Here is a 13,548-nt window from a genome sequence, read left to right as displayed (position 1 = left end):
GTCTGGAGTGAGCTGGGCCTGGGCTCAAGGCCGCCTCTGCAGATGATGACTTGAGGTGTGGCCTTGGGCCAGTCCCTCTGTTCCCGCCGGATGAAGTGTGACTGGTCCTCAGCCAGCGCTGTGGGGGCATCACAGGCGCGCAGTGGGACAGCAGAGGGGCCAGTGCTTCACACACTGTCGAGTGCTGTGCCAGCTCAGTAAGCAACGTCCCTGCCACCCCCTCCGAGGCCTCTCCCGGCAGCTTAAAGAAATAAGCAAGGCTTAAACCTTCAGTCCCTTTGAGGGATTCAGGAGTCGAGGAAAAAGGGGACTCAAGCGGCCAGGATAGGGTTTGGCCTTGGGGGGCCCTGGAGTGGGGCAACATAGGCCTCATCTGCACACCCGTCTCTGCTCACCAACACCCACGGCAAGGCACTTCCAGCCCTCGTAGTGCCTCGAGATCTCGCAGTCAGGCTCTGCCTTGCAGAGTCGGGTCAGAGCTGGTGGCCCAGAGAGGGCGTGGCCACACCCAGGAGCACACAGGGAGAGCACAGATGAGACTCCGGGTCTCCTTCCTCCCATCCACCAAACTGGAGGCAGAAATGTCTCATCCCAGCAAGTGCAACTCAGTGACATGTATTTATTCCCAGAGTGCAGAGTCTACAGTGGGGTGAGGGGTCACCCCGCCCTCCTCTGGACCAGCTCCTCCTTCAGGGCGTCCTCAGATGCGGATGTGGAAGGTGCTGTGTGCAGAGAGGAAACGAATCAGCGTCATCAGGTGGGAGAGGGGGTGGCCCTCCGGCACCTCTCTCTCTGACCCTCCTGCTGGGAGTCCCCTAGCAGACCAGGAGTCCCATGGAAAGATGGAGCCCCCTCAGGAAGCCCCAGGCTGTAGCCCGAGGGACCCCACCCCGACCCGGGGCTGGGAGCACATCTCCGAGTCAGTTTACACACAGACTGGCTGTAGGGCTCTCAGTGAGAGGTGGCCGCCCCCTCTGGGCCTCCGTTTACTCCTCTGTGAAATGGAGATGACAGCTGTCCCTCCTTCACGGGGGCTGTACTGAGGTCTGAGAGCAGGACACACCGAAGGTGTGCCACCATCCCACTGCCATTATCCATGTATCCATCTGCCAGGAGACCAGGCCTGCTGATCCAGGGCAGAGAAAGGGGGCGCCCTGTGCCGGGAGGGACACCACCAGTAGTAACCACGGCACAGTTACTGAGCACCTGCCGTGGGCCAGGCACGGCTCTAATTTATTCCGTGTACTAACTCCGGGGCCAAACAACTTTTTCCTGGAAAGCACCGAATAGTTGATATTTCCAAATTTGCACAATGACTAACTCTGCCTTGTAGCTTGAAAGCAGCCATCAACCATATGTGCACAAAAGGGCAAGGTCGTGTGCCAGAAACACCAGGGTAGACCCGGAAATTTCAGTTTCATGTCACTTTCATGTGCCCTGGAGTATCACTACTCTTTGATTATCTTCCCAACCATTTAAAAATGCAATTTTTTTTGCTTTTGCAACATCGCTTTATCAGTTTATTTTTTTTAGAAAGGCTTTTAAAAAGATGTTACTTATTTTTAGAGAGAGGTGAAGGAAGGGATAGAAAGAGGGAAAGAAACATTGAAGTGCAAGAGAGACATCAATGACAACTGATTGGGCCTCTCCAATGCCTCAGCCAGAGACCTGGGCCACAATGCAGGCACGTACCCTGACCGGGAATCGAACTGGTAACCTTTCAGTTTACAGGCTGGCACTCAATCCACTGAGCCACACCAGCCAGGGCTAAAAAATGCTATTTAAAAAGCTATTCTTAGCTCACTGGAGGTACACAAACAGGTGGCAGGCCACTGCCTGCACTAACTCATGTAACCTTTGCCCTCACCCTGCAGCGGGGCTCTGGTTCTACCCAGGCTGCCAAGTACAGCTGTGCAGTCTGTTCACTGCAAAACGTTTGGGCAAGTGAGGCCCGAAGTCCATCCACAATCCACTCACCCAAAGCGCTGTGACCACCCCCAGGAGGTGCCCACGGGGTTCCTAATCATCCCTGTTTTAAAGATGCAGGGACTGGAGCCAGGGGGTTGGGAAAGTTCCCCAAGATCACACATGAATGAACGAAGGGACTGTCGCAAACGAAGTCTATGAACTAGTTCCCTTAGGTCCTTCCCCACACTTGGAAATGGACTGAGTGGGCGGCGAGGAGTGTCACCTGAGGAAGTCGGGTGCCCGCAGGATCATGTTCTGGAAGTCTTCCAGGGACAGCCGCCCATCGTGGTCCCCATCGGCCTCATCCAGCACCTTCTCGCACACCAGGGTCACCTCCTCGGCGCTCAGCTCCCCCCGCGTCAGCTTGGTCACCGTCTGCTCCAGGTCCCACATACAGATGTAGTCATCATTGTTAAAGTCTGTGCGGCAGGCAGGACGGGGACGTGGGGTGAGCAGACAGCAGGTGGCGGGCAGGCTGGGCCAGCATGGGTACATCTTGTCCCCATGTTACAGAGGAGGAAACTGAGGCACTGGAGGGAATCCAAGACCTTCAGAGAAAAGCTGGGTCTTTCTTTGAACTGGGCAGCAACAAGGTCATTCATTTATACATGCAACAAGTATTTATTGAGCACTGTGGTAAATTTTCATTTATTCATTCAAGTATTATCGATCACTTATTATGTACCAGGCACCACGATCACTGTTTTTGACTCACTCATCCATTCAACAAGTATTGATTGAGTGCCTACTGTGTGCCGGGCACTGTGAAACATTTTCATTCATTCAGCCAAGAAGAATTCGTTGAGCACCCACTATGTGCCAGGCACAGTAGGCAGATGGTGAACCAAATAGACACTGTCGCTTCCCTGGGTCTCCTCAGAGAGGAAGTCAGTAAGAAGTGAACAGATCAATGAACAAGAAATTAAGCAGCATCATTCCGTGCTAGGGGAGAACTAAAACGGGGGCGGAGAATGACTCGGGGAGGGGCTACTTCCGAGGGAGACCTCGGGGTGAGAAGGAGCCAGGGGACCGGTGTTCTGGGCGGAGGATACAGCAGAGGCAGAGGCCTGGAGGCAGAGTGTGCTGTGTGGGTGGAAGGGCGAGGCCAGTGTGGCTGGAACGGAGTGAGCGAGCAGATGAGGTCGGGAGGTGCGGGGTGGGAGGAACGCAGGGCCGCGCCGGGCCTCGAAGTCCTTGGGGAGATACCGGGGCAGCGGGGCGGCCCCTGGCCCTGGGGCTGGTCTTGTTTCCACTCCCCACTGCGCAGCCCCCACCCCGGGCCCTGCACGCACCGTAGATTTTAAAAGCATAGTAGGCTTTGAGGTCACGGGGAGCCATTTCGCTCATCACAGAAAACATGTCCAGGAAGTTGTCCAGCGTCATGTGGCCATCCCCGTCTTCAGAGAAGACCTGGGCAATCCTCTGTCGGAACGGGTTGTCCTGGGACAGGAAGCAGGGAGGCCACCCTCACTAGGGTCTCGGGCTCCATGTGGTCTCACTCTCAGCACTCACCTTCCTGGGACCCTCCAGGTATCCCCCCCTCCCAAGACTCTCCCTCCCATGACCCTCGGGCAGGACTTCAGGCACCGTTAGTCTCTGCCACAGTGGTCTGGGTGCTGTTGTCCCTACCTCCAGCTACAGAGGCAGCCACACGACCTGGGTGAGGACAAGCAGATTTCTATTCACCTGGCAACTAGGACCGGCTCTGAGAGAGACGTGTGATTTCAACTGGCCGACCAGACGCTGCCCCAGGATGTTTTTGAAAAATTGGGATGAAGGGACCTGCTTTCTGCTGGTTGTAGAATTGACATGAGGACATCTGGTCTCTGGGGGTTCCCTTCACCACCTCAAGAAGGAGGGCTGATTGAGACTGAAGTCTCTTCCTGAGAGGAGCTGAGAGATGGAAGGAGATTCCCAAGCCCATTCTCAGAGCCCCTGGTTCCAGCTGTACCTGATGCCCTGCCCCTGGAGTTTTTGCTCATGTGATTCTGTCAACCTATTCTGTCCCTCTTGAATGAGGTTCTAGTACCTGGTGATACAATAGTCTCTGTGCACAGTCACTCACTTCACAAGTCCCCTTCAGAGGCACAAACCACGAGCTGAACATCCAGCTGAGAAGAACCTGCATTGGCTGCTCCAACTATGAAAAGAACTGAAGTTCCCTGAGTACTTGCCATGCAACAGGCCTTGGGCTGAGCCCTTTGCCTGCATTATCCTACTGCATCTTCCCAACAACCCCGGGTTTGAATCCTGTCTCTGTCACCTCCTGGCTGCGTGGCCACGAACTTCAGTTTTCTCACCCACAAAAACGGGAAACATTGCAGCCCTCGCCTCGTAGGAACGCAGCATCGCTGTGCTGTTTTCCCTGCCTGCCCCACAGCCTACGCGTACCTTCAGCTCAGGCATGCTGCTGATGAGCTCGTAGGGCACCCTCACGTCAGGACGGCTGGTATAGTCGAGGGGGACGAGCTGGGGCGCCAGGTCCTGGTAGCGATAGAAGAGCCTGGTATAGGGATGAACACGCCGGGAAGGTTTGGGAGATGATGGGAGGGAGGGGACTTGACCCTCCTCTCTCACTGGCAGCTGCTTACCCCATGCTGAAAGATGCTGGGTCCCTAACCATCAGCCCTGGGCCCAGCCTGCACGCACACGAGCACCTCTATCTCCCTGGGGTCATAGCCAAGGTAGAGAGAGCGCCCCAGAGCTTGGGGCGACCAGAGTGAGGAAAGCCAGCCAAGGAGGGGGAACGACTTCCCGAAGGAGGAGGTATTGGTGCTTGAGTCTGAAGCGTGAGCAGGAGCTCACCAGATAGGTGGGGCTCGGCACACTCGGCAGGAGTGTGCTTCAGGTGAGGTCATTTCACCACAAGCGTTTAGAGAATCTGAGCCAACCTGTGACTCTGAACATCATCACACTATTGTCAAGACCATGCCTCTAAAGACCCCCGTCCTCACATTTCCCTTCTCCACCTCCATAATGGGAAGCAGGGTTCCCTCAATGGGGCAGAGCCAATATTTAGGTTTTGAAAGCGTGACTGAAATGCATTTTGGAAAACACCCAATGCCATGCACACGACCTAGTCTGCAAGGCCAGCTCGGCAGTCTGATGCTCACCTGCTGGCGCCATGGCTTCACTGCAGTGCGCAGAACAGCAGCCTTGTAGAGACCCTCCTTGATGAGTCAGAGGTCCCCAAGACTCTAGGGACTGTCCCGCATGGGGACAGGAGCCCCCGAGTCATATGATGACTAGAAACTTAAGGTGGGAGTATCTGGAATCCAGTAATGAGTACCCAGTTTCTCGCTTGGGTCCCCTTAGGGAACAACCTGAGTTTGGGTTTCTGTATGGTGCTGAGCCAGTCCCTCTTCCCTCTGAGCCTCAGTTAGTCTGTGTAACAAGTGAGAAGCTCGGGATGGACGAAATGTCAGCCCTCGCACTCCTTGGGATTTGGCCTATCTGCAAAGCCGAGGTCAACCTCTCCTGTCTGAGCCTCAGTTTCTCCATCGGTAATTCGATCATCATGGCCAGGGTGACCCTGCAAACTGTCCTCTCCCAGACAATGGGGCTCACTCATGAAAGGTGCGCCCATCAATAATGGATGTCCCGTGCCTATACAATTGGGCCCTGGGCCCCGATCACTCTGCAGCCGAACCCTGGCCAGCTTGGGTTTCACAGCTCCAAGTTCCTGGGCCGGGGCCTCCGGACAGTGGCACCAAGGGCAGATCAATGATGCAGGGTAGCCATCTATGCCCTTCTCACTCACACCAGGGACTTGTGGCAGCCGCAGGGCATCTCCTTGTACGCTCACCTTGATGGGAACCCCATAGCCCAGAGCTGGACTCTGCCTCTGGGCTCTCTGCCTCCAGTCCCAGCCTCTTCACATTGGCCTCAGTGGACCTTCTAACATGCTCATCTGTCTCTCCCCTGCTCACACGCTCTCCACAGCTTCCTACCACCCTTGGGAGAAAGCTCCAGCTTGTCAGCCTGGAGGCATGACAATATGCCAAATGTGACTTCTCCGCCTCCCCATCTCTGCCTCCGTCTCCGGACCACTAACGCTCTGCCATGAAGCATTGAGTCCTGGCAAATCGCAAACATCCTCCAGCAATGTGTAGCAAGTTGTCTCCAGGTCTTCCTCCCTTCCCTCTCCCCCAGACTGACCTCATGATTTCCTTCCTCGTGAAGAAGGTGCAGTCCTGTGGAGAGAGATGTTGGCTTGGCCCAGACCCTGCCCAGGGGGGCCTTCCTCTCCCCAGAACCCCATGCTCATCTCTCCCAACGCTGCACCCAGAAACCCTTGCTGACTGCACATCCAGGACCAAGGAATGCTGTCCCCATTCCCCAGGCCAGGATTCCAAGGCTGCCAAACCCACTGAGTGCCCCACGCATCACTCCTACCTGATATGCTTCCAGCTGCTCATGAGTGAAGACTGTCTGCTTGTTGCCCATGGTGAAGGTCACCACCAGGAACAGGCCCCAGAAGCCCCCAGTCTCCTTAGGGCCACACAGTTGCCAGGCTGCCACACACCAGTGTCTGGGAAAATCTCCCTGCCCTGGCTGTCACCCGCCCACCCGCCCCATCACCCTCAGCCTGGGTGAGACTCAAGTTACAGCCAAGCTCTTTGGCCAACAGTCTGAGGTATGTCCATGGCCACCAGGGCTGTGGGAGGTCACAGAGCCTCAGACCACATCTGCCACCACCTGGTGAGCCTGTGGGGAGGGGACATCTTCCAGATACAGGCAGGGTGGTGGAGAGGCTGCAAGCACACCCCAACTCAAATACCAGGACTCCACTCATTAGCTGTGTGGCTTCAGGCAAGTCACCTGACCTCTCTGAGACTTATTTTATAACATGCAAATTACTGTAGTACCTACCACATAGAGTTGTTCTGAAGATCTATCTAATGGCCATTAATGCAACCAAAAATATGGGACTTACTAATCAACAGGCATAAAGTTTCAGTCAAACAAGATGGATAAGCACTAAGGTCTGCTGCACAACATTATACTTATTAAAATCAACATTAATGTATTACTGCACAGCTACATTTTTGAAAGGATATATCTCATGTTAAGTGTTCTTAGCATAATAAAGTGAAATAAATAAAACAAAAACATACACCTGACATACGATCCAGCACTTGCACTCTTGGGCAGTCCCAGGGAAATGAAAGCTTGTGTTCACACAAAAGCCTGTAATGGATGTCTTAGTCACAGTAGCCCCACCTGAGAAACACCCCATATGCCCTTTCCCCTTGGGGTATAAGTTATCAGTGGGGCCAATATTACCCACAAATGGCCAAAAATTGGTTTGGGGTGGGACTAAAAAGTTTTAAGATATTTTCAATTGTTTATATAGCCTGTCAAAGCTCCACCCTCCTAGATAAAATCTTATTCATCAGTATTTTCTCTCATTAAATTAAGTTAAAATTAAGTTAGAGTGTTCTTTTTAAGGGAATGGTAATGAGGGAAAAAAGATTGAGAAATACTGTCTTGAATGTACTTACACCCATTTACAGTGGATGGTTTCACAGTGTGGTGATAAAAGCCAGGATGGAACACTCAACAGAGGAGTACACTTGTGCCCCAGTTTCCCTGCCTACGAAATCAGGATGGTCTAAGATTTAGAGTCTAAGTAATACGGTGGCTGTGAGAGTAAATGAGATGACTCATGTAAGTTCACACAGGGTGTTAGCTGGCGTTATCATCATCCCCAGTTTGTGAGGAAAGGGACATCAAGACACTTTCTCCAGGGCACAAAGCCTCGGAAGTGCCAGGGACGAGCAGCACGGCTGCTGGGTTGGCTGGGGGAGAATAGATTTCTTCAGTTGAGCCTGTTCTGTCCCTCTCTGAGGAGTTGATGCTGTCATGGACGGCCCCAAGAGGAAGCTGGCACAGGCTGGCAGCCCCCATCCTTTTCCTTTGGCACTCATATTCAACTCTAGAATGCCGAAGGGGGAGGCGAGGGCTAGAAAATTGGGCAGTCACTTGCTGCCCCCTGCAGGTAGAAGTGAGAAGTGCAGTCACCGAGACTTGCTTTGTCCAATGTCGTTTAGTTTGGGGGATGCTTGCTTTTTTTCTCTCTCCTTCATCCCCTACCTTCCTCCCTCCTAAAGTCCCTGGCACAATTTGGACAACAGTACTACAATTTAAAATGCATATTACTCATTGAACCCTCAAAATATGGCAATAAAAGAGAACAGGATATCCAAGTGCACACAAAACACTCCAAAAAGACTTCGGGGTTTTAAGAAATGGGATTTGTCAAATTGGCTTCACTTGTCGGAGGGAAGGGCCTAAGGCAGAGAACCCGGAAGTGAGCTCGAAAGACGGAAGTGTGTCAGAAAACAGAAAGTGAAGGAGGCTGTAGAACCCGGCTTTCCAGGCCCTACTCATAACCCAGAAGTTTGGCCCGAGTCAGACGCCAAAGACGCGTGAACGCCGCTGAGCTCGGCCAATCAAAACGAAGTGGGGCGGGAGTTCTACCGGATATAGTGTTCTCAAACAGGAAGTGAGGCAGTTTACCTACTGAACTGCGGACCGGTTCCATGGCGGCCTACGAGCAGGTCCAAAAAGGGCCATTGAAGCTGAAAGGCGTCGCAGAGCTCGGCGTGACCAAGCGGTGAGTCTCAAGAGCCCGCGGGAACCCATCTTCCGCCCCCTTAAGCATCTTTCCCAGACCCCGGGCTCTTGCTCTCTGACGCGACCTTACTCCATCTCCCTCCTCATTCCGGTCTCGTCTACCCTCCCAGGAAGAAGACAAAGAAGGACAAAGACAAGGCGAAACTCCTGGAAGCCATGGGAACGAGCAAAAAGAACGAGGAGGAGAAGCGGCGGGGCCTGGACAAGCGGACCCCCGCCCAGGCGGCTTTCGAGAAGATGCAGGAGAAGCGGGTAAGGCGGACGGATAGGCTGGGGCTGCCCAGGTCCCTGGGCCTGGGTCTCTCGGAGTGGGTGCTTAGGAAGGACCGGGAGACTCGAAACCCGGGCAGCCTCGCGAAGAGCTAGAGGTGTGATTGAAGGAGGCAGAGCTGCAGACCCAGGTTTGGGTTCCGGTGCTGCCCTCGTTTTCCCTGTGACGCTGGGCCAGTAACTCATCTGGGCCCGTGCCTCAGCTTTCTCATCTGTAGGGTCAGGATAGTACTTTCTACTTTCGAGATGCAAGTAAAGCATTTCTTAATGGCCATGCCATTAAGGTCTGGTGTAAAGTCAATACTCAGTTGATGTCAGCTGTTGATATTAAATGGCCATACTCCCTGCTGTAGGTCACTACAAAATCTGTTTTTCATGACAGTTTTGTTGGCAGATTCAGATATGTTTTTTAAGCTCTGTTAAACTAATTAATATTAAACATTTAATAAATGTAGGTGGTGGGGGATAGGAAGGATCAGCTTTAGGCAGATTAGCTTGGCCTGTTATGCTGGGGATTAGGGAATAATAGGTCTAGGTCAGTGGTTCTCAGCTGAGGGCCCTTTTGTCCCCCTACTGACATTCCCAAGAAGTCTTCTGACAATGGAGACATTTTATTTGTCTCGACTCAGGCTGTGTGCTCCTGGCATCTACTGGATGGAGGCCCAGGATGCTGCTGAGCACCCTGCAGTGGTTGAGACAGTGCCCCCTGCAGGAAAGAATGATCTGACCAAAACATCAATAGTGCCCAGGCTGAGAAACTAACCCTAGTCTGGGTGATTTGTTCCAGTGACATTAGGAAAAAGTTTACTCGTTGCTGTCAGGCCTAATTCATTCATACCAAAAAAGAGAAAAAAGATGCACTGGCTTTGGCAAGACAGACCTGGGTTCCACTCTCTCTCTCTACTATTTGTTGATGGCGTAAGTTGGGGCAAGTTGGCTAACCTCCAACTTCAGTTTCTTCATCTGTAAATGGGGGTTGATGTCCTTAGCTCATTGTTTTGTGGTGAGGATTTAGCAAGTGAATGCACTCAAGTCCCTTCTCTCAGATCATAGGCAGAAGCTGGGCTGGGACGTTACTCTTGGAGCAGGGGGGAGATAGGGAGAAGCTAATGCAAACTAAAAGGTCAGGCGGTAATAGTGGAAGCTGTGAGAGATAACAGGTTTGGGATAGATTTTGAAGTAAGAACAGCATGATCAGCTGATGGATTGGATGTGGGCTGGGAAAGAAGAATCAAGGATGACCAAAATTTTTGGCAAAAGTCGTGTGGATGAAGGTACCACTTAGACAGGAAGGACTGTGGATAAAACAGGTTTCTAAAGGAAGGTATCAAGACCTTAGTTTTAGCCCTGTCTGGGTAGTTCAGTTGGTTAGAGCATCATCCCACCACGCCAGGGTTGGGGTTCAATCCCTGGTCAGGGCACGTACAATAATCAACCAATGGGTAGAACAACAAAATGGTGTTACTCCCTCTGTCTAAAATTAATGGGGGGGGGGATATGTCAGTTTTAGAAAAGTTAAATTTGAGGTACTTGTTAGAAATTCAAGTGGAAAGTGCTCATGGATACTTTGATATCTGAATCTGCAGTTTTGTGGCAAGGTCTGGGCCCCAGATGTTCATTTGCAATTGCTGTGAGGCTGGATGAACTCCTCTGAGCAGGGACAGTGACAGAAAGAGGTCTAAGGTCTAACCTCTGGTGATTAGAGGGTGGCAGAGAAGAAACTGCAAAAGAGCATGGGAAGGAGGTATACCAGGAGAGAGTGTGTTTGTAGCAGCTGAGTGGAGAAAGTGTTTCCGGGACGAGGAAGTGATCAGCGGTCATGTGCTGCCAAGAGGTCTCATCGGTGAGCACTGAGACACTTAGTTAGCATTTGGAATGAGGAGGAAGACAGAGTCATTAAATGTAATATTGTATGGCAACTATAATTTAAAATAAACTTAAAGAGAAAGTTGGCTTTGAGCGAAGGTGGGAAAAGGCAGAGGAGGACTAGACATGGCCACTAGGAGATTTACTGTCAGAGGCAACTGAAAAACAGGCCTGTAGCTGGAGGTGGTAGAAAGTCAAGAGGAAATTTTTGCTGTTGGCATTTAAAACCAAAAGTCCTGTTGCTGGTTTTGTTTGACCCAGGAGAGAGAGGTGAGGTGAGGTGAACGAGAGAGAAGGGAGGTGTGGGCAAAGCTAGGTACCATTGGGCATTGCAGATTCCCTTGTGGAGGGTGTTTGATTGAGCACAGGGAGCAAAAAGGCTGGGCCTGGACTCCTGGCTCCTGTGTGCAGGGTCCTTGGGGTGGGCCCCTGCCTGTTGGGAGGGGTCAGGGCTTGGTATCTCCAGGCCCTTCACCCCTTGTGAACTCTGGTCCTTATTTTCTCTGTGTGTGAAGTGGAGATGGTGATGGTAACAGCACCAAAGTCATCCTGGAACTTGGTGTGTGGACTGGGGAGAGAGCCTGCCAAGGGCCTGGTATTGGTGACAGCTGGTGAAGTCAGTTCGGCCTCCTATGAGGAGACACAGGCCTCACGTGGGCTCACAGCATCCGGAAGAGAGGCAGGGATGGACAGGGCAGGCACTTCAGAGGGAGGGCCAGCCAGCTGGTAGCTGACTGGAATCAGAGGAAGATGAGGCAGCAAAGGAGAAGAGGAGGGACAGGGAGCCACAGCCAGGCGGCAGCTCATGGGTCTGTGGATTGAAGGCTCAGCAGGGTGGTGCTGCCGACCTTGCTTAGATGAGTCTGGTGTACTCAGGTGGCAGCCAGGGCTGGAGGCCTGCCTGGGCTGGAACACCCAAGATGGTTTTGCTACCATGTGTCCAGTGCCCCTCAGACCAAAGGGCAGCTGACCCAGGTTTCTAGTGGGGTGTATTGTAGTCAGGTGTCCCTGTCGGACCAGCCTGAGTGGAGTTGAGGGGCTTGGGACCTCAGCTGTTCCAGGTGTCAGAACCAGGCTAGCCAGGGCTCCCATCTTCCGTCTTGTGCCGGCCCGGGCTGTGTTGAGCATGTGACTCACCTGCATTTCTCTCCTCTCTTCAGCAAATGGAAAGGATCCTGAAGAAAGCCTCCAAAACTCACAAGCAAAGAGTGGAGGTAAGTCTCACACTCGGTGGGGGAGGTTGAGCCACGTGGGTCCTGGCTGGGCCCGGAGACTTGGAGCCTGGCAGAGGAGCTGTTGGCAGCTCATCAGTGGGGAGGGGTTTACCCAACTTCCCTGGGGTCACTGAAGGGAGAGGGCAGGGTTTAGGTGGCTGTGAGGCCTGGCAGGGGGGCTTTGAGAGGACAGGCTCACCGAGGGGAAACAGGATGTGGGGAAGTGGAGGTGGATGGTGCCACATGCCCCTAGTGCCCTGCTCGGTGCTGTGATGACATGGCTTTTTTCCTTGGCTTTCCCAGGACTTCAACAGACACCTGGATACACTCACAGAGCACTATGACATTCCCAAAGTCAGCTGGACGAAGTAGCCTCCCTGCCCTGGGTATGGAGTGGCACCGAGGGGATTGGAAGGCCAAGCTGGGATTATGTTTGGAGCCTTTAGCATTTTCTAGAAACATTCTTTTGCATATACCTTTGAATCCTCTGCTGAGACTGCTTTATCAGAACGGTGTGCTCTCATTCTGGAACTTGATTAAATTAAGACTATCCTTTTACTCTATTTCAGCTTCTCAGTAGCACATTGAAGATGAACCTTTTAGTTTGCACTGGAAATTATTGAGTTTATCTAGAGATTAAGGTTATTTCTGTGTAAGTGCCACGGAAGTGTTTTTACACCCAAGTTGCATCTAACTCATTTTGACAGGCAGCCACCTATCCTCGCCTGGATGAAACTGATTCCAGAAAGAAGAAGCCGCAGTGTACAGACCCCTACAGGGTTCCGCATGGTCTGCCCTTCCAGCTGGGAGCTCATGCTGTTCCATCCAGGGCCTGGGGAAGCCACTTGTAGCTTTGTGGCCTTCAGACTGCCTTCTGAGCCACCTGGCCAGGGAGAACAACCACCTAAGGCAAGGATGGGACAAACGCCTTGCCCCTTTCTGAGCCGAGCTGGTGGTGGCCAGCATGCAGCCTGTTCCCCCAGTGTCCCCATTTCAGACACAGCAAGTAGGTATTGCCATGGCAGGTGTTGCCAGTCAAGTGTCATGTTCTTTGTAATGGAACCCAGATACCAGCTGCCTCACTACCCTCGTTCCTGCCTTTCCAGCAGCCCCCAAAGTTCATTCAGAGTTGGTACATACATGGAAACCTGTTTGGCATTCCTAAAGACACCTCTGGGTGATGGGACCAGGGCAGAGCCCCAGCACAGGCATATGGGTGCAGCCCAAGGGGAGGACGCAGGTTCCAGTACTGGAGAGCCAGGGTCTTAAGGGGCCTGCTTGTCCCCACTGCAGGAGGATCAAAGTGGGAGAAACAGTCTTTGTTGACGTAGACTAGAAAAAACAACAGATTCAGAAGATAATTCTAAGTGTTAGACTCGTGGCTATCATACGTGATCTGGAGAATAAAGCAAACCAGTTATTAAATACAAGTCTGAGTGTTTTAAATTATAGGTTGTTTTATCACTAGAAACTCTGCCTTTGGTATATATTGCACACAAAGTGTATACTGCAAAACGACCACTTGCCCTCAATTTGGAGAAAATTGGATGACGTGGTTCCACCTGTGGTTCACAATCCACTGAAGAGGTGT

The 13,548-nt window shown here is 52.4% G+C and overlaps 2 protein-coding genes across 5 annotated transcripts; one reads left to right on the top strand and one right to left on the bottom strand.

The window, feature by feature from the left end:
• Positions 1-700: 700 nt before the first annotated feature.
• On the bottom strand, positions 701-6,414 carry CIB3 (calcium and integrin binding family member 3). Of its 2 annotated transcripts, XM_037141877.2 has the most exons (6): positions 6,364-6,414; positions 6,127-6,161; positions 4,360-4,471; positions 3,261-3,408; positions 2,192-2,387; positions 701-722 (listed from the first exon to the last, which is right to left on the bottom strand). In XM_037141877.2, exons 1-6 carry the CDS (start codon positions 6,412-6,414, stop codon positions 701-703), a joined length of 564 nt encoding a protein of 187 aa, XP_036997772.1. The 2 variants fall into 2 exon arrangements, with proteins under 2 accessions (XP_036997772.1, XP_036997773.1); XM_037141878.2 differs by lacking the exons at positions 4,360-4,471; positions 6,127-6,161.
• Positions 6,415-8,356: 1,942 nt separating this feature from the next.
• FAM32A (family with sequence similarity 32 member A) lies at positions 8,357-13,397 on the top strand. Of its 3 annotated transcripts, none has more exons than XM_037141928.2 (5): positions 8,357-8,587; positions 8,718-8,859; positions 11,904-11,957; positions 12,261-12,343; positions 12,669-13,396. In XM_037141928.2, the coding sequence occupies exons 1-4, from the start codon at positions 8,514-8,516 to the stop codon at positions 12,327-12,329; spliced, it is 339 nt and encodes a 112-aa protein (XP_036997823.1). In that variant the 5' UTR covers positions 8,357-8,513; the 3' UTR covers positions 12,330-12,343; positions 12,669-13,396. The 3 variants fall into 3 exon arrangements, with proteins under 3 accessions (XP_036997823.1, XP_036997822.1, XP_036997820.1); XM_037141927.2 differs by having other exon boundaries at positions 8,359-8,587; positions 12,665-13,396; XM_037141925.2 differs by having other exon boundaries at positions 8,361-8,587; positions 12,261-13,397.
• Positions 13,398-13,548: the final 151 nt, after the last annotated feature.

The sequence above is a fragment of the Artibeus jamaicensis genome, unplaced genomic scaffold (assembly GCF_021234435.1).
Source record: "Artibeus jamaicensis isolate MK-2021 breed Jamaican fruit bat unplaced genomic scaffold, CSHL_Jam_final contig_477, whole genome shotgun sequence".
Taxonomy (NCBI): Eukaryota; Metazoa; Chordata; class Mammalia; order Chiroptera; family Phyllostomidae; genus Artibeus; species Artibeus jamaicensis.
Note: the sequence above shows the minus strand (reverse complement) of the source record. Positions and strands in the feature narration are given on the sequence as shown.